The 19,146-nt window shown below is 39.9% G+C and overlaps 1 protein-coding gene across 9 annotated transcripts in view; it reads left to right on the top strand.

The window, feature by feature from the left end:
* grip1 (glutamate receptor interacting protein 1) overlaps positions 1 to 18,478 on the top strand; it is a 67,125-nt gene extending 48,647 nt beyond the window's left edge. For 5 of the 9 annotated variants that reach the window (XM_085252892.1, XM_085252890.1, XM_085252894.1 and 2 more), the window contains 14 exons: positions 643 to 723; positions 1,170 to 1,239; positions 1,957 to 2,102; positions 3,350 to 3,494; positions 4,348 to 4,487; positions 5,713 to 5,916; positions 5,996 to 6,149; positions 6,741 to 6,779; positions 7,053 to 7,164; positions 9,377 to 9,409; positions 10,973 to 11,083; positions 11,176 to 11,292; positions 11,382 to 11,528; positions 11,617 to 18,478. In XM_085252892.1, the coding sequence (XP_085109018.1) occupies positions 643 to 723; positions 1,170 to 1,239; positions 1,957 to 2,102; positions 3,350 to 3,494; positions 4,348 to 4,487; positions 5,713 to 5,916; positions 5,996 to 6,149; positions 6,741 to 6,779; positions 7,053 to 7,164; positions 9,377 to 9,409; positions 10,973 to 11,083; positions 11,176 to 11,292; positions 11,382 to 11,528; positions 11,617 to 11,925 (1,808 nt within the window). In that variant the 3' untranslated portion in view covers positions 11,926 to 18,478. The remainder of the gene's footprint in view (positions 1 to 642; positions 724 to 1,169; positions 1,240 to 1,956; positions 2,103 to 3,349; positions 3,495 to 4,347; positions 4,488 to 5,712; positions 5,917 to 5,995; positions 6,150 to 6,740; positions 6,780 to 7,052; positions 7,165 to 9,376; positions 9,410 to 10,972; positions 11,084 to 11,175; positions 11,293 to 11,381; positions 11,529 to 11,616) is intronic. The other 4 variants (XM_085252888.1, XM_085252896.1, XM_085252891.1 and 1 more) reach the window with 3 other exon arrangements.
* Positions 18,479 to 19,146: the final 668 nt, after the last annotated feature.

Below are 19,146 nucleotides of genomic sequence, written 5' to 3'. Positions count from 1 at the left end.
TAGCAGTCTTTTTTTGTCTCTATCAGTCAGTGTTGATATTAACAATTAATAATCTCAATACTTCACTTAATAAATTAATAAAATGTACAAATGGACAGCACAAAAGACTTCCTGAACATTCTTAACATAATAGCTACAAAACAGACAGATGTCATCACAAATGGTGCATTAAAGATTTTTGACTTGCAGGAAAGATTTTTATGTATGATCACCTCTAAGTTTTGAACTTTGATCTTCTATAAACATTTGAGAGCATGATGTGTCCTCTAAGTTATGTAGAATCAGGTTTAATACATGGACAGCTAACATATACGTCGTACCTATGAGCTCACTTTGTGATTAATCATTGACTGTTATTGAAATTGTTTTCCACATGTCTGCTGAGGTCTCTGAGTAAAAAATATTTCTATTTCTTCCTGTATTTATAACCGTTAAACCAAGTGTGAGTAAGATTGAAACCCTGGTTCTCATCAAGCCAGGCAGGACTGTATACAGAGCGTATGATTAAAGCCTCGAACAGAAGCTTAATCACCTGATTCTGACTGAGAAGATGTTGAGCAGAAAGCCTTTATTCCTCTTCTGATGTATTTCACAGTAAATTAAACATTTCTACTGCTGAAATGTCTCCATCTTTCTGCACAGAGTCAGTCATCCCCAGTTCAGGGACGTTCCACGTAAAGCTCCCAAAGAAACCAGGAGTGGAACTGGGAATCACCATCAGCTGTAAGTAAAGAGAAACGACTACGCAAACACGTACACTAATGTGAGGTCGCTACTGTGGATGGTTTAGATGGACTTTATTAGTAACACAGCTCTGTGTTAATTATTGATTAAGAAAGAGTGCCAATGCCAAAACAAGCAACTAGAATATTATAAAAGTCTTTTTATTGTCAGTGACAGTAGTTTTATTTTTTATTAAATGATTTAATTTGGTGATTCATCATGTTTACACATCGGAGAAATTAAATTTTCATTCTGAAAGACAAGTTCATCAGACCAGATCCAGCCCGACCTCCTCTTGGGTGTCACTTCAATATTACATTTCCTGCTTTGATTTTACTTTTCCCCTTTAACATTTAATCGTTACTTCTGGTTGTAGTTGTGTAAACAGGTTTAATTATTTACAGTTTTCTGTTTCATCTTCAACTCGTCTCTTTGTGTGTCTGCAGCTCCGTCCAACAGGAAACCAGGTGATCCTTTGATCATCTCGGACATCAAAAAAGGCAGCGTCGCACACAGGTGACACAAACTATGGCTAAACTAACTCTAATCCAGCCTTAAACCTAACCGAGGCTGAACTCTACACACAGTATGTGAGGCTAAAATAAAACAGTGTCAGCTGTGTTAAACCTCAGACTGCCGCCTGTACGTGTTTGGCTAATTAGGCTAACGGTCCAGGCCTGTGCATGTCGTGGTTTGTAGGTCATGTGTTTTGGACTGTGAAGCAGAATATGAGCTAAAGGGCTTCTGCTGGCAGGTAGCATCTGTTTACTCTGCAGGACTTTTAGAAACAGGAAGCAGAGGACTAGTTATAGACCTTCATACGGAAAAGAAAGTGCCGGCAGTTTTACAAGATTTTGGACCAATTTCAGAGGATATCTTCCAGCTTCGATGTCCTTTACAAACTAAAAAAGAACTGATATTAGGTAAAATGATTGGGATTAATTTTCCCAAAATGTAAACAAATAAAGCCTAAAAAATTGGTTTAAGTTGTACCTCGTGGTTTAAACCCAAAGCAATATCTTCACTCCTATTTCATGTACAAGTTAACATATCTTCATGTAAAATTTGTAAGGTTATATTTCATATGTTGAAGAACTGATATTAATGCAAAATTCCATCCTGTCCATAAAGCAGATGCACTGCAGTCATGATTATGATAATATGACATAATAACGATCTCAGCTGACTTCTTTATTAAACTTGTTCCTCTAATTTACCTGAATGTGTTTTCAGGACGGGGACGTTGGAGCTGGGAGACAAGCTGCTGGCCATTGATAACATCCGTGTGGAGAACTGCTCCATGGAGGAAGCTGTTCAGATCCTCCAGCAGTGTGAGGAGCTCGTCAAACTGAAGATCCGCAAAGATGAAGACAACTCTGGTATCGCTTTTAAGTCTATTCCCAAAAGCAAGAGGCCGAGTGATAAACCAGCTTTCAGGGATGCCCACAGTATCATTAATCCTCCTTAAAAAGAACCTCTAGAGTCGTTCCGTGGTGACCTACTTGCCAACTTTAATAAGCTGTGGGACCTTTCCAAATTCTCCTCAAAAGATCATATTTAAAGAGCTTTAGCAACACCAACAGTCACACCTAAATCCTTTTGAATAAGTGAAAAGACAGTGGTACTTAAAAGCATGTAGGAGCCAAACTGGTGCTCATAAAATCTTCACTAATCTTCTGACAATCCTGAGATCTTTAGCATCTTTATGACAGTTTTATTGTACTTTAGAGAGTCCTGATGGGGTCCTAAACTCTCTAGATCAATAGCTGATTTGAAATCATTTGTCTTGTATCATTTTAAGTTAAACTTAAAACCTCTTTAAACATGAAATCTAATCGTAACTTGATCACAACCTGACTGTCAGGAGTCTTCGAGGACTAGAAACTAATCCATTATTCTTGAAATCTTCTTCCAAAAAATGAATGTTCTCAAAAACATTTAGGATCTTGTTGGTGATCTTCAGGATGGCCAAATTCTTTCAAACCTTATCAGTGACTCTAAGGGACCAGCACAATCTTAAGTATCTTCAACACCAACTAGAACATCCCTGAATCCTTCAGGACCCCATTCATATTTTCTAAATCGACTCGATCGTCCATAAGGACGAACAGAAATTTACTAAGGTACTACTAGAACTACTACTACTAGATGTAGAGCCGGATTGTCAACCGTCCTAAAGGACGACTGGAAAGCAAACTGTTTGCTTGAAATCTGCCATCAACTCCTCAAGGACTCTCAAGTGTCTTACCAGGGTGGCTCTTCTTTTCAAAACTAACTCAAACATTGCTGAATACTTTGACCTTGATTGAGGATTTCACTAAACTTATGGCAGACCCTGGACCTTGATAACCTTTAGAACATTTTAATGGCGATATAGATCCCAGTCAAGGTTTTCTAAATGTCCTCAGCCGCTCTTAAGGGTACACAGGGCCCTTAAGTCCCTGAAAACCTACTCAAGGTTTAAAGGAGGTGTCTAATGCTACTTTCAGGACAAACGTTGCACTTCTGGCTTAGTTTTAGCGTGTTTTAGTCTGTGTCACCACATCATCCCTTCCCATGCCATCTTCTCCTGATCATCTGTTCACCACTGACCTTATGTGGAATCAATCTTTATTGAATGTTCCAGATGAACAGGAGGTGTCTGGCAGCATCATTTACACAGTGGAGCTTCAACGCTATGGTGGTCCGCTGGGAATCACCATCTCAGGCACCGAGGAGCCCTTCGACCCCATCATCATCTCCTCTCTGAGCAAGGGGGGGCTGGCAGAGAGGTGCACGCACATGAACTCTAATTACATTACATAAAAAATAAATTACAGGTCACACCTGTAGAAAACATGTCAAGGTTGTGGATTATTTAATCACTTAATCAGCACATCTAGTTTTCTGTTCTTTTCAGCTATTTGGAGGATCGCATTTATTCACTATAAAGTGCCATAAATAGATGTTTATTATTATTATTATTATTATTATTATTATTATCATTAGTGCAGGCTCTATTGTCTTTAGTAGTTCCCTGCTGGTGTTATGTATGATTCTGGATTAGTATTAAATACATTCTGTGCTTAATACGGCATTTTATTTACAGAAACTCAGACACTAAGAAGCTTAGAACCAGGGTTGTTTGTGTAAACGCCATCTTTATGTCAAAGGTCGTAAACAGAGGAAATGCTAAAGCTGGCTGCCTAAATCTGAGGGATTATGTTTAATGATGTATAAAATAAGAAATACAGTATCAGCGCAGGCCATCTAAATGGTCTCACTATAAAAAATTAAGGAAATTTTAAATAAGAAAAGATTTTTCATCTTTCTAAAAATAACATCAGTGACTGGAGGAATGAAATATGGAGTGAAACCGTGACAGACATGATAAGCTTAGGATGCCAGATGAAGTGGAGAGTGTCGCCCTCTGCTGTTTAAAAATAATTATTTTCCTCATCATCAATTGGGTTTTCACCTCTTTCCTACAGAAATGATTCTCATTTCTATTTTGTGTATAAGTATATTTGTGTTTCCCTGAGACTGTTAACTCAGTTCCAGTCTTCTTTAAAGTCTTGTCAAGTATGATTTTTGAGTTGCTGAACCCTGAGTGTAAATTTCTGTGTGTTTTGGTGTTGTTTACAGGACTGGTGCGATCCATGTAGGCGACCGTATTCTTGCGATCAACAGCAGCAGCCTGAAGGGGAAACCTCTGAGTGAAGCCATCAGTCTGCTGCAGCAGGCGGGCGAGACGGTCACGTTGAAGATCAAGAAGCAGGGAGAACGTACGTAGACGCTTTTTTCACACCATAAACACCGTTCATAATCACAAGCATCAACAGCAAATGCAAAACACAAGGAAATGAGATTCACATCAAGAGCCAGGCTTGTGTAGTGTGTCTCATACAGCTTACTTAACCAGTAACAATCACTCAGTAGCCTTTATAAACTATTAATAAAGCAGAATAATTCACGACCAACTGTTTCACCAGCTTTGGACATTTAATTGTAACAAATATGTCCTGATATAAGAGCAAAATAATAACTTATAAGTTTTGTTCTTGCACACAAGCAGCCCACAGACTGTTTTCTAGTCCTGATCTTACAGCAGCTGTGTGGGAGTTTTCATTTTAAACAGAAAGAAAAGTAAAAGCTTTTTGATCGTGCAGTTACCTGTACCAAACTGCCAAGCCTTCTGCTGTGAAACCGGCTGCACATGAAAAGGAAACCTCCTTTTACAGCTCCATGGCTTTAAGATGGCCTCAGAGAGACACATTGTGCAGTGGCTGAATGCATCGTTCCACTTCAGCGACTTTCTGAAGCCTCTGTTCCCCCTCTGTGACTCAAATGATTCAAACATCAAAATATCAGCACCAGTTATGATCTTTGAAAAAAAGAAACTGACAACCCAGTCTCCCTCCTCGGCATCAACTTTCCTTTTTATTGCTTTGTGTTTTATCCAGCTTGAAGTTGTGGCGGTGGTTTGGATGTTAAATCGAACAGTCAGACTTTAAGCTTTAATTCAGGCTGTTTGACAAAGTTAAACATTAACTGTTCAAGAATTAGAACCATTTTTATAAACAGTCCTCCACAGAGCACATGTTGAATATAATTTACCGTAATTTAAAGATTTCATTAGGGAAGTTTTATAACCTGCACTTTTATGCCATCGCTGCTGTTAACACCTCATGGAGAGGTTTGAATGATGGTCGTTATTTGTACAGGTCATTAAGTGGCTCCATAGTTTGGTGGTGCAAACTAGCACCCAACAAGCGAAAAGTCCCCTTTTCAGTCCCTTCTTTTCTGTCTGGAAGGGAATAAAGCTCCCGAATCAAAGATGCAGAGCTACCCATAACACTGTGGCGACCCCTTGCGGTAGGGGAAGAGTTGAACGTACAGCTCATTAAAGGGACGGGACACAGTGTCACTTCCAGTGGAGTTACAGATTTACACATTTATATTCACGAACGCACATTGGTGGTTTGACAAACGTACTCCGTCTGTCTGCAGTGTCAAGCCCAAAGTCTTGCGTGATTGGTTCGGGTCTGGGGCCAGGAGTGGGGCCTAACCTGGAGAACCAGGATGGGGAGGAGGAGCCTGTTGTCATGGTTGCACCTCCGACAAGCCAGAGAGCATTCAGCACACTGCCGTCCGTGGACAGCGCTGTGGAGTCCTGGGATGGATCCAACATGGACAGCAGCTTCACCACCCCAGGTAGGGACCGACCTCTGACCTCTGCTGACCTCATTAATGCCTCAGTAATGAAACACTTCTCCTTTGCTGGTGTGTGTAGCTCCTACTTTTCAGTCGTCACTGTACAGTTTCCACGAGTGGCGCAGCGCCAAGACAAGCAACAGCCAATCATCATCTTCCACTCGCCAGAGAGCCAATCCACTGTCGGATCTGGGTCTGAATGACGATGACTGGGACCGGCCACCTCTCGGAGGGTGAGAGACTGAGTGAACGGCACAGTGAAAAACATAAAAGCTTGAGTAAAGAAAACTGTAATAACCTTTGTTATATAACAGACAGTATTCAACTGTTCCAGGTTTAATCAAGCTGTTTTCAGGGCTTAAAGTACTTTGATCAACACAATTATTCAAAACTGTTACAGAGGAGGGAGAAGGATTAATATGCTTTTCATACTAGTTTTGAGCAGCCACTTATGCCACATAGTGATTTCCAAATTTACTCAGAATGCAATTTTTCAAGTTTTCTCCCATGAATTATCAGATACAGATGAAATACTGAGGGTACAGATACTCGATCCTCCTCCTCTACATCACAAACTGGCGCAGTTCACTGAAACTATGACACTGATGCTCAAACTGTGTGATAAGATCAGTCTAAACAAACTCAGCTTGCCTAGTATGTGTATACCCTTAAACCCAGAAGCACATCAGAAGAGAGGCCTGAAGATGGATGTGCACGGATACATTTTGCAGCATATCTTTTGTAGCTGTTAGCATTCCTCATCCAGAACAATGGAGTATGTAGCACTGAGCTAACAGCAATAACAGTAGTGTGTCTTTCTGCAGAGGCTGTAATCTGCCCAGCGGTCTAATCTCTGACAGCAGGTACCACAGTGACCTTTGACCTTTAACCCTTCACACACAGTCTTCTGTGACACCCAGTAACCTCCAGCAGATACCCTCACTTGGTGACCTTTAACCCCCGCCACACCGATATCAATACCTGGTGGATGTGTATGTCATCACTGCCCATGCCCCCTCCTGTTAAAAAAACACTCTCCAGCATGACCACTAGCTTCCTGTGTGTGTGTGTGTGTGTGTGTGTGTGTGTGTGTACCCATCATGCTGACTGGTTGACCTGTTACCTTTCCCTCTCAGGTTTAATGTGGGACATGATGGGACAGAACCAGACCAGGAGGAGAACTTCTGGTCTCAGGCTCTGGAGGACTTGGAGACCTGTGGACAGAGCGGCATCCTCAGAGAGCTGGAGGTGAGGAACGCCACGAAATCTACTATAGTGAGAAGTGTTAGCAGTAGAAGAAGTATTTACAGTAAGAGTTGAGTATTAGCAGGAGTAAGGCTTCTGAAATTTTTATTCAGCAAATGAAGAATTCTCAGATGCTAATGCCTTTCTGCATCGCCCTCTGGTGTATGGATACCAGCACCTACACTGTGAAGTTTGATAGGCTGGCTTTTCTCAAAGAAGATATAGAAAAAATGTTGAAAAGATGATGGATTAAGGCTAATTTTTTAACCTTCTGGAGTTGAGTTTATTTGGTTTTTGATTTTACTTTCAATAAAATCTCACATATATGTCTTTACAGTTATTTTCCATTTTGACATACTGTATTAACACAATTGACCTAAAATCACACACACAAAAAAAATCAGAGTTGCAACAGTTAGACTTTATTAGTGTGAAAACCACAAACATTGAAATGCAAATATAAATTGTAAATTTCAAATTGTACAAATGTGGTAGTTATTTACATTAAATTCCTGTCTACCATAAGACAAGGGGGCACATCACAGGCCTGACACCTTGAAGGTGTAGAAACTCCTCCTGTGGATCACCAGGAGACAGCGTTTACGCTCTAGTCTGCCATTGGTGGATTGTTGACTGGCATCTGTGACATTCAGTAGTCGTCTCAATGTTATGACACACAAAACAAAAAAAAAAAACTACCCTACACACTAAGAACTAGTGGTGCAACGGATCACGGCTGATCCGTTATCTGAACCAATCCCACTCCACGGTTCGGCACGCACGTGATCCGAAGATTCAAAAAAGTATGTGTATGGTGCGCGTGGTCAGTCTGTTAAGCAATAGTTATGGTCAGCGAAAGCGGTCCAAGTGGAGGAGCAGAGGAGTTTGCGGCATTTAAGCAGCCCTTTGCTGCCCAGTCCAACCGGGCTAAAGCTATTACAAAAGCTACTGGGGTGTTTAGCTGCAGACGGGAGGCCGTATTCCGTTGTGCAAAACAAGGGGTTTAAACTGTGATGAACGTGCTTGAGCCACGCTATGATATCCCGTTGCGCGTCCACTTCAGTGACAAGATCGTACCCAGGCATGTATGAGCAGGAAAAGTTTAAAGTTATGGCTGAACTGTCCCAGGCATCTTCTGTTGCCCAACTACAAATGGGTCGACCTCCAGGGCAACGGAAAGCTACGTGACCGTGACCGCTCGTTATATCACAGCGGAGTGGTAGATACAAAGCCCTGTACTGCCCTATATTGCACCTTAATTTGTTTTTATATAATTCCGTGGAATGAGTCTTGAGTTGAATGTTTTTAATAGGCAAAAAATACTTAAATAAGTTAATAAGTAAATGTTAACATTTTTTTTTTTTTTTTTGCTGATCCGAAAATTGATCTGATCCAAACCGTGAGATTTTTGATCCGTTGCACCACTACTAAGAACACAGTCCAAACACACTAAGTGTCATAAATCTCTCTGATAGAACTGTCACTGTCCTTAGAAAATCCCATTTTTATAGCTTCTTCCTGCACTAAATATGAGGACAGTTTTGAGGAAGTATGGCATAAAATATTTATCATAACTGCGGTTTTACTTTGCTGATTAACACAATTTAAAAACTGGTTTGTAGGTTGAAGTCCACAATTTCAACACAATTTGAAACATAAGTGAACTTTTTACAGTCTTCATTAAGCATTTTTTAAAAACAGATAAACTTTTTGTGACCCATACACCACACTGTCACAAGTACTTAACATTTGGACAGCAAGCCAGATCAAGTCTCCCCACTTGGCTTTGGAGAAGTTACAGTATAGACCTTCTGTAATAAACAGTTGTAGCATTCCTGTGCCCAATACACTGCACTGTTACAGGATGACATTGATATTTTGATCTGAACAGTAACACAGGCTGGAAGTCTGTAATGAGCTCAACTATAATGCTCTTCTTATCCACAGAAACACTTAAAAACCACATCACACATCCACAAGAATGAAGACAAACCAAATATAGCTGAAATATTGATCACTTTAATTATTGAACTGGACAAAAACTGTTAACACAAATAATCATGTAGTGATGTGAACACTGATGAGAGGCTTATTGTTCAGCCCTGAGGACTGACAGTCAAAGTTTAGTCATATTTGTCCAATTCATGCTGAAAGAACTACATGTTTATACCTTCTCTGGCACACAGAAGTAAAAAAGAGACTCCTTCTCTTCCAGGAGTCTGGAAAGGAGACACACCTCCTCACTCTGGTATTCCCCATCCTCCCTCCCCTGTACTAACTCCTCCTGTCCTCCTCTTCTTCTGTCTCCTCTAACTGGACCTCCAGCGTTGTCAAACATCTGACATGTTTGCTGGTTTTGAATGTGACTCTAACTGCATTCTAACAGCAGACCATGGTGACGTCATTGTGACATCTTAGTGACATCACCCAGCTTCCAAACACAGTCACATGGCAGAGTCATGTTGTTGCACCAGGCATGGCAGTTTGAGCAAGGCATGCTTGGAGAGCTTGCGCAAGGCCTCATGGGTAGTTTTTTTTTTTTTTTTTTTTTTTGCCAGTCATGAAGCAGATCTGTCAGTCATGCATGCGTTTGATGAGTTCTTGATTCTGATTGGCTGAAGTGGGCATCGGTTGGGAAGTTTAGCCATTAAAAAAAAAAGGGTGTGATGTGGAAAATAAGCACAATCATCAAACATTGACAGTCAGAGAGTTGAAATCCTCTGGGTGAGCTCAAAAGTAGAATCTATCTGTAGAGGTCTGTACTACGAAGCAGGATTTATGATTAGACAGCTAACTTCAGGTTGAATGCTGAGCTTTCAGAGTTCATGTCTTATTAGATTATGTCGGCTATGCTTGAGATAAGAGACCTGCATGTACAAAGCCTTAGTCTACTGATCAATCAGTATTGATTCTTAGAAGATCCCTCACACCTTGATGACTAGTATGTAGTTTTTATTTCCCTGACCAGTAAGAAAAATGGAAAACTGCCGTTTTAAAGCAATTTTATTTTCCTATAAGCCTTAAATAGAGTAATATACACTTACCAGACACTTTATTAGGTATACATGTTCAGCTGCTTGTTAAAGCAATTAGCTAATCACCCAATCATGTAGAAATGACATGGTGCATTTCTACATGTCATCAAGATGACATTAAGAAGTTCCAACTTGGACTTCGAAGAATTAAGATAGTTCTGCAACCAGGTAATAGCAAGGTTTACCTAAAAAAAAGAAAAAAAAATGTGGCTGGTGTGTGTTTATTATAGAGAGATCATCAGCTCCTGATAGGTGTTGTCAAACTTACTGCTAGGTTAGAAAATTCCAGTTAATAAATATTAAAATGAAATCTAAAAGCACTGGAAAACATAATGACACACTGGGAATATAAAGAGTGTATGCCAAAAAACTCCCCCAAACAGTTTACTGTATAGACCTGAATGGTACCAATAACCACCTTCGTGTGGCTGCTTGCTGATATCAGAGTAAGCAAAGCCAGATTTTCTTTGTTATGTTGAACCTGCTTCATATTACAGGCCATTAAACTGTACAAAACAAGAGATCCTGTCAGTAAATATGAGTTAAAACAGTCAATGGTGACAACAGTTGAGCCTGCTCAAAAACAGCAGCAGATCCTAGGAATGGAAATTCAGAAACATCAGTAGAGGCACAGTAAATAATAGTGATGTATGATTAGAAAGAGGTCCTTTCCTGCCACCTGGGTTCAAAGGCAGCAATCTTTAATTACCATGTTTGCTATTTATCCGGTTCTGATTGGATGTTTGCGCTTGCTGTTCTCTGATTGACTCTCATAGGCTACCATCATGTCAGGCTCCACCCTCAGTCTAAACCATGATCCCACCCCTCTGCGGAGCACACTGGGACGACAGGCGAGTTTCCAGGAGCGCAGCAACTCCAGACCACAAGTACATGCCGCTGACCTTTAACCTCTCTCTGTGATATGTGTTATTTTGTGAAATATTGATTTTGAAGACAACTTTCTTGTGATTGTTCTCAGGTGACTCCTCGATCCAACACCTTGCCCTCTGACCCTCAGCGCCGAGCCTTCGCCATGAGGAAGATGAGACAGGAAGTAAATGACATCCTAAACCAGAACCCTGTGGAACTTCACAAGGTAATGTTTGGCCTGTGTTTGCTCTCTTTAGGGAGTTTCACAAACCCTGTGATCCTTATTAACTGACAGGTGTGTTTTTGTACTCATAGCTCACTCTGGAGAAGGCGACAGACCTGGAGGATTTTGGTTTCAGCGTTTCTGATGGATTGCTGGACCGCGGCGTCTATGTTAATAACATCCGACCCGGAGGCCCAGCGGAACGGGGTGGTCTCAAAGCCTATGACCGAATACTACAGGTACAAAAATATACCAGTTTCACTAATCTCTCCACAGCCTTCAACTCTTCATTTCTTGGTTTAAATTAAGATTTCTTTTTTCTTACAGATTAACCATGTGCGGACCAGGGACTTTGACTGCTGCCTTGTAGTTCCCCTGATTGCAGAGTCTCCAAACCGCTTGGAGCTTGTAATCAGCCGAAACCCTTCATCCTCTTCCTCCTCTACCCTGATGGCCAATCACACCGATGGCACAACCAACAGCAGCCACCCCTCTCAGCCAGTTGGCAGTGACCTGGGATCCTCAGAGCTCTCTGTTGGCCAGGGAGAGGACAGTGGTCCAATTAAGTGGAGCCAACCAGGAGATGGCTTTGGGACAGGGATTGGGATGGGGCAGGTTACAAACAATTCCTTATAGCAGACAAAAATTATGTCACACTGGATTCAACCACACCAGACTGGAGAGATCGTGAGGAAAAAGGGGACAACAAAGTTGAATCAAACTGATTTAAAACTGGTTTAAACTGGTTCGGAGTAGACCGCCCATGGTGCTACACACACCCTCTGGATGACCTTTGACTACTATAGTTTGACCCTTGAACTGCTAAAGCAGCCTGAAAGCACAGTGATGGACTGGAGCAACTCCACACCTTTTAACCTGAACCAGTTCTGTATACTGGTATTACTAGTGTCACTGGAACCAGAATTCTAATGATCCTATTATAGCCACAACTGGGGCTACTGGCCTACCTGGTCTAAGATTAATAGTTATTGGTCCTTCTAGCCCAGAGCCAGTGCTACTGGTTCTACTGAAGCCACAACTACAGCCAATAGTCTTAACGGTCTACAAGCCGAGAAATATATCCCTATGAAGTCAGTGCCGCAGCCAATGGTCTTACTCTTTTAAGATTGATGGTTACTGGTTCTAGAAGCCTAGAATTCTAGGTTGAAGACACATGGGTTCTGGAATTATGGTTCCAGGTTCCACCAAAGTCCTACTAAACAAGCACCTGAGCCAATAGTCTTAGCATACCAAGACACACAGGTACTGGTCTTAGTGGGATCAGGACAATGGCTATTGTTTCTAGTGAAACCAGAGGCTAATCTAGTTGTCTTACTGGTCAAAGCATGGTTCATGTTTGTGGTCTCACTGGCCAAGGAACTATGGATACTGTGCCATTGCCATGGCCAGTGCTTGGGGAAGTCCATCCTGGATCCTGGGCCTACTAGAACCAGATTTGTGGCATTTGGCCGAGATCCACAGCAGCACAAAGACTGATGGGACACTAGTCCAGATACCGAAACCTGCTGATGGGCATAACAGTTGCCAAGGAGACTAGGGATGCTCTGATCAGTGTCTACATCTGATGATATTACTGAACATATACTGATTACTAAATCCTTATGCTTGTGTATAAGAAATCCTTATGAAAGTCTTCTATTTGATATTTAACCAGCTGAAATAACTGGTCCTCAGTACACTAAAAATTAGATTGTTCAGAATGCAGAAGACGGTAAGTCTGAATTTACTGAAGGTGTAACTTTTCCAAGTAGTTATGCTTGACATTGGAAGGTTGATGGAAAGGTAGTTTTAGGCACTGCCCCACATAGAATTAAAGAAAGAAGCTTTCGAACAAGAAGGTACAGATCCCACAAGAAACCGGTATCAGAAGGTTGGTTTAAGAGATGAGAATAAAAATGGTTCTGGTTAACTGCAGGTTTTGAAGAAAGGGTATAAGTGGAAATGACGATAGAAAGAGAGTTCGAGCTCAAAAATGGTTGGGATTAGGTGAGGTTTGGCAAGTATACAAGGTTGGATTCATAAGGTTATGATGAGATGTACCTCCTTAAAATAAATGCTCAACATGACATGGAAACCTGAAGAGATATCCAAATTAAACAGTACAAAAGGAAAGACCTCCTTAGCTAGTTCGTCTGGCAACCCAGAGATTTATTCCTGTGGGCATTACCAGGTGTAGTTTTTCATGATAACCAGATAAAATTCAGACACTAAGGCTCACTAGTTTGGTTTAAATAGTTGGCAGAGGTTGACAGACAGCTTTGAGGGGTTTTAACATTGTTGCATTCTTATTTACCATTCTATTGGAAAAATAATAACTAGCACTTAGTCAAGTTCGATTATGCACTTTACTGAACTAAAACTGTACAAGGTTTGGCTTGTACTTTGGCTCCACTGTTGAACGGCTGCTATATTTTATGTAACCTGCTCTCTATCACTTTAATTTCCTAAATTCTCCATAAATTACAACTGACAGTTCTAATATTTTATGACGCCATTCACAAAATTTACATTATTACTAACCATTGCCGCTATACAGATGAATAATATGAGAAAAGTTAGCATTTGAGCAGAGATGTTGGTCTCTGGATGAACACTGTTTTAAAGTTTTAAACCAGAGCTGGACATTGAAACATGATACTTGTAGGAGCCATTCTTGGGTTAATACCTTATGTGGTCGCTAGAGGTCACCTTTTGCTGTTTTGATCATGTCTACAATACTGGTTTTTACTGAGCAGGAAAACCTGCAGCTGCATATATATTTATGTTTGTTGCGCCTCAGCTTGAAGCTAGTGAAAAGACAAAGATAAGGTGCTTTCGGACCAGAGAAATTTTTATTGGTCTTGTTAAACAAGCCTTTGTTAGTTTTTTTAGATACACATGATATGCACGATTGGAGAACCGCTAGCCATCACCAAAGTTCTAAAAGAAATTCGAGTATGGTTAGAAAGGAATACTAAAAATTTGACAGAACACAACTCAAAACATTTCAACACATAAATCACTGTGGTAAAGAGTTTAGGTTAAAATTTGCAGAAGGTAATTGCAAAAAAGTACATTTAAAAAGCCTGCATAAAAATGGGTGTAACATCAGCTGAGTATATAAAACTCTCAGTGATTAAAAAATGGAGCAAAGCACAGAGAAATAATTTTACCTTGGCTCTGTGTGAGGGCAAGGTAATTTGATTTTTCATGTATACTTAACGCTATTCAGCTTTTACATCACTTCTGCATATCTATGCTCCAGGAGGAGGCCATGAGAAACTGGGACTGGTGTGGAGCTCTGCACCAATGAACTTATAAAGAGAAAAAAATAATATTGAGCAGAACTTATTTCAGCTTATTTCAGCTCCAAAACAGTCCCAGTTTAGCATGTGTCTCCTTGGGAAAATAAATTGTCCATCTTTGGTATGTAGGCAGTTTGAATAGAAAAGAATCTGCAAACCATGCTTAGCTTAGTATATCTGGAAAGTGTATTTTGGAAAGCTATACATCTTTGATGCTTTTTGGTCCAAAAGTGCCTATAGTCCATATCTTCTTAGGAATTTGGGAATGCATTGCCTCCCATTAAAAGTAACAGTTTGAAATATTTTGTGGAAAACCATCTATTAATGGCTACTTCCTATAAACATGTTTCTTAATTATGCAGTTTCTAATTTAAAATTTTGGCAAGCTAAGTTAAAACAAAAAACACAAAAAAGGAACCTCTGCAACACTGGGCACACTCCATCTGCTAAGGGAGAACATGTGGTAGGATCCAAAGCTTCAGAACAGCTACTTTATATGCTTTAATATGTCAACTAGAGAAATTTGTTTATATATAATATAAAGGACAATATCATTATGTTTTTTTAAATAATTATTTGTGAATTTTACCTTTAGGAAAAAAAAAACGGTGCATTTTCACTAATGATCAGCTGATACTGATCGGAGCATCCTAAATGAAACGAAGGGTTTACTGTTAAAATTTTAGTTCTGTGCCATGGACGAGCTACAGGCTGGAAGAGTTACGATAACCACGCTGTCAATAATAATAATAATGATGATGATGACACTGAGCAAGTTCAATAATACTTTTTCTACTGTTTACACCTGTTGGACTGGCCACACTGTGTATGTATGTGTGCGTGTCTGTGTGTGTGTATGTTACACGTTAAACACAAGGCCAGTTAAACCCCTCCCACCTCAAGCCCCACCCAATCTACCCCCTGACCAATAGGCAGCCAGGATGATGGACGGCAGTTCTGAAAAATTCAGCTGATTGGCTGGAACCAATCAGAAACATAAACATTTCCTTCCCTGCCTGTCTGTGATTGGTTCTTTTTTTACACACAAAGACAACCAATCAGCTTCCAGGAAGAAGCCACGCATGCCCCTCCCCCGACTTCCCCTCCCCAGCCCCAGTGACAGTGATCTCTTATGCTAATCAATTGGTGTGTTTTTTTTGATTGACTGTTGTCAATTCTGTTTGTTTGTTTGTTTCCATGGTGACTGAACCAGAAAATATGTAAAATAGATTAAAAAAAAAAAAAAAGAGTTCAGTCCCCATCGCTGTTCACATCAAAAACCATCAAACCCTGAAAACACCATCTCATAATCACAAAAACTATGTTACAAAAGAAAAAAAATCCTGTTAAAACAGGAAACCTGTGACAGTAAACACTGTGTGTGTGTGTGTGTGTGTGTGTGTGTGTGTGTGTGTGTGTGTGTGTGTGTGTGTGAGAGAGAGTGAGTGAGTGTTTATTTTCGAGTGATGTCAACATCTTCCTGCTCTCACCTTAGTCTTAACTCACTATTTAAAGTGGCCAATCAGAACCCTCCCTCAGCATCCCTGAGCCAAACACTCCAATAGTTGCTGCTGTGCTTTGGATTAGCATTGTGATTGGCTGTTTCTATGTGGATAGTTGTAATTGGCTGTTCTGGTCTACCCAAAAATTTCTAAAAGCTCAGATGGGTTTTTTTTTTTTTGGTTTTTTTTGCAAGAAAATGCCTAGTATGTAGTTAGCATTACGCTAGCAGACGCAGAGCATACCCATAATTATAAACACAGTACAAACTACTATCCCAACTATGTTTACTAGCTAATAAACATAGCAAGAGACTTGTAAGCACATGGGTAAAAGCAGCTAACCAAAGCTTAAATTTAACCAACATTTTTTTTATGTTAGCACACAGCTATCCCAGTACTAGCACAGTCTGTGTATTGTTAGCACAAACCTTGCACTTCACTAAGGTACGGTTAGCTGTAGAGCTAATTAATGTCTTTTAGCATCTTGACTAGAAAAAAGCTGAAACACTGGTATTACACTGACACTTGAGCAAGCTAACTTGATCTAAGGACATAGCTATCATATGGCTAGCAGACACTAAACAAAGGGCTAGCGTAATCATAACAGACATAACACAAGGACCATAGGCTGGCTGTGTTTGATATCCATTTATTATTATGTTTATTAGCTAATCACAAAGAAAGAACTTGGTTGGCATATATTTAAACAGCTAGCCAAAGCTAACATTTATTGTAACATCCTATTGTATGTCAGGACACAGTTAAGCAAAACTTGTGCCCATTTTTAAAATTGGGCTAATGTGTTAAATAAAGACTTTTTTTCTTATTTGCATTAGGCAAACATAACAGATAACAGAAATACATTTTAGCATGTGACCAACAGATGTTGAACACGGGGTTTACGTAATGCAGCCAATGCTAACATAAGGGTATTTCAGCTCCATTGAAGATCTCTTACAGATTTTTGGCTTATGTTAACGCATAGCTTACATGGGGATAACAGAGCTATTTAGCTTATGGTTAGTACTAAGTCACGGTTTCTAATTTTAGCAAAAGCAATATACCACACATCAAATTCAACTGACAAGTGAGCAGCCTAACTTGGTCTGAGGACATTACTAACACATGATTAGTATGTATCTAGCAGACATTGAGCATAGGACTAGTCTAACCATAACGCATGACTATACACATAGAACAAGAAAATTAGGCTTTCTATGTGTAACACCCATTTCTTGCTATATTTATTAGTTAATAAGCGTATAAGTAATTTAATTAGCATATGAATAAAGAGCTATCCAAACCTAAACTTTTTATGTTAGCACACGGCTAGTGCCAGCACAGCCCTTACAGACCTTTAACACAGGGCTTACATTTGCAAAACAAAGTTTTTCTCTTGTTAGCAAAAAGCTAACATGGGAAATAATAGAACTACAGTTTAGCATGTGGTAGTTGATGCAGAGCATTAGAGCTAACTATAACATGTGGCTAGTTGCACATAGTACATGGGTGGTAAGTTAGCTGTACAATTTTTCAACACTTATTTACTGGTGTGGTTACAACTTAACATAGCAAGGGCTTGGTTGGTTTGTAGGTAGGTAAACACAACGGGTAACCAAGGAGCTAAAAATGTCTGCTAACAAGAGAGTATGTCAGTTTTATGTCAGCTTCTACTGATTTGTGGTTTATGTTAGCACATAACTAACATGAACTATAATTTAGCTTGCAGCTAGCATTTAGCCGAGGTAGTAGTTACAGGTTGATTAAACGGAACTAACAAGGTCTAAGGAAATGGTTTACATTGCTAATATAGAGCTAATGCCTTGAATTGAGGGCTAACACATAGATGTTAGTGTTTTAAGGTTCAGCCAAGAGAACTGCTCCACCAATGGGAACAAGCCACACGGCTGAGGGGTGTGGCTTCACAAAGGTTTGATGAGTGAGACCTAAAGCCATACACACTGTGTTTGTGCGCATGTATTAACATTACCATGTGTGTGGGTGTGTATTTGTTAGAGCCTGTATGTGTGTGTGTGTGTGTGTGTATGTGTGTATAACATTGCAGGGATTTGCACTCTAGTGATTCACCTCAGCAAGACATCCACCTACCTACACACACACACACACACACACACACACACGTGCATTGCACTGCCATTTGAAATAGTGGGTCAGATTAGTTTCCATGTAGCTTCACCAACCAACCAAACTGTATTTTTCTTTAAAGGAACAGGGATGTTGTAAAGTATTTTTGTACAAATTTAATACTTTGGTAGCATGACGTTCCTGTTGTTTGTCCTGTCGGGCTCCACTGCTCTCCTCCACCCGCCTTTGTATGGACGATTACTGAGCAACAATAAAGATGAAGACCTGCTGGGAGAACTGGACTCTGTGTGTTGTCTGACATCAACACACACAAGTTTATTTATGATTTTTTTTCCTAATACATATTTAATTTTACGTCTTTGACAGAAAGAAAAGCAAAGCAGACCTGCCTGTCTTTCCTGTGCTGAAAGTTTCTCAACACCATTTTACCACTCAGCCTGGACATCTTCACCTTCATGGTTACCACTATTTTAAGTTTTCAAAATGACATTAAAGTGTACGTAATAGTTGTGCATTTAGAGAGCATTAACTAGATTTCCTTAATTATCCAAAAGATCCCAAAACTGTTTTATTCCATGTTAAGCTAATTTCAAATGCCCATTATTGTGTTTGGTAGTTAAATCTACGCTAATGGCTTATATTTGTTAGAATCGTCATAATTTTTTAACCATCTTTTCCTGTGAGGACCACATAACTGTAAAAATATGTTTGTATTTTTCTAGTTACAGGAAATGACATCACTTCCGGTGGGCATTTTGTTTGCGGATCACATCATTTATATTTCAGAAATGAGTCATAAATATTTTTACTATTCAAAGAAGCATCTGAGGGCTCTGAAAATATATTGAAATAAACAGAAAGTGGTTATTAACTATGATGGAGCATAGGAAGGAAAGAAATATTTAAAATAATTAAAGATAAAAATTAAGGGATAGGGTGGAAAA

This window comes from Mchenga conophoros, linkage group LG17, assembly GCF_057382185.1.
Source record: "Mchenga conophoros isolate Kocher_MC1m ecotype Shallow Benthic linkage group LG17, M_conophoros_male_GT1.1, whole genome shotgun sequence".
Classification (NCBI taxonomy): Eukaryota; Metazoa; Chordata; class Actinopteri; order Cichliformes; family Cichlidae; genus Mchenga; species Mchenga conophoros.
This window is presented reverse-complemented; position numbering and strand designations above follow the sequence as displayed.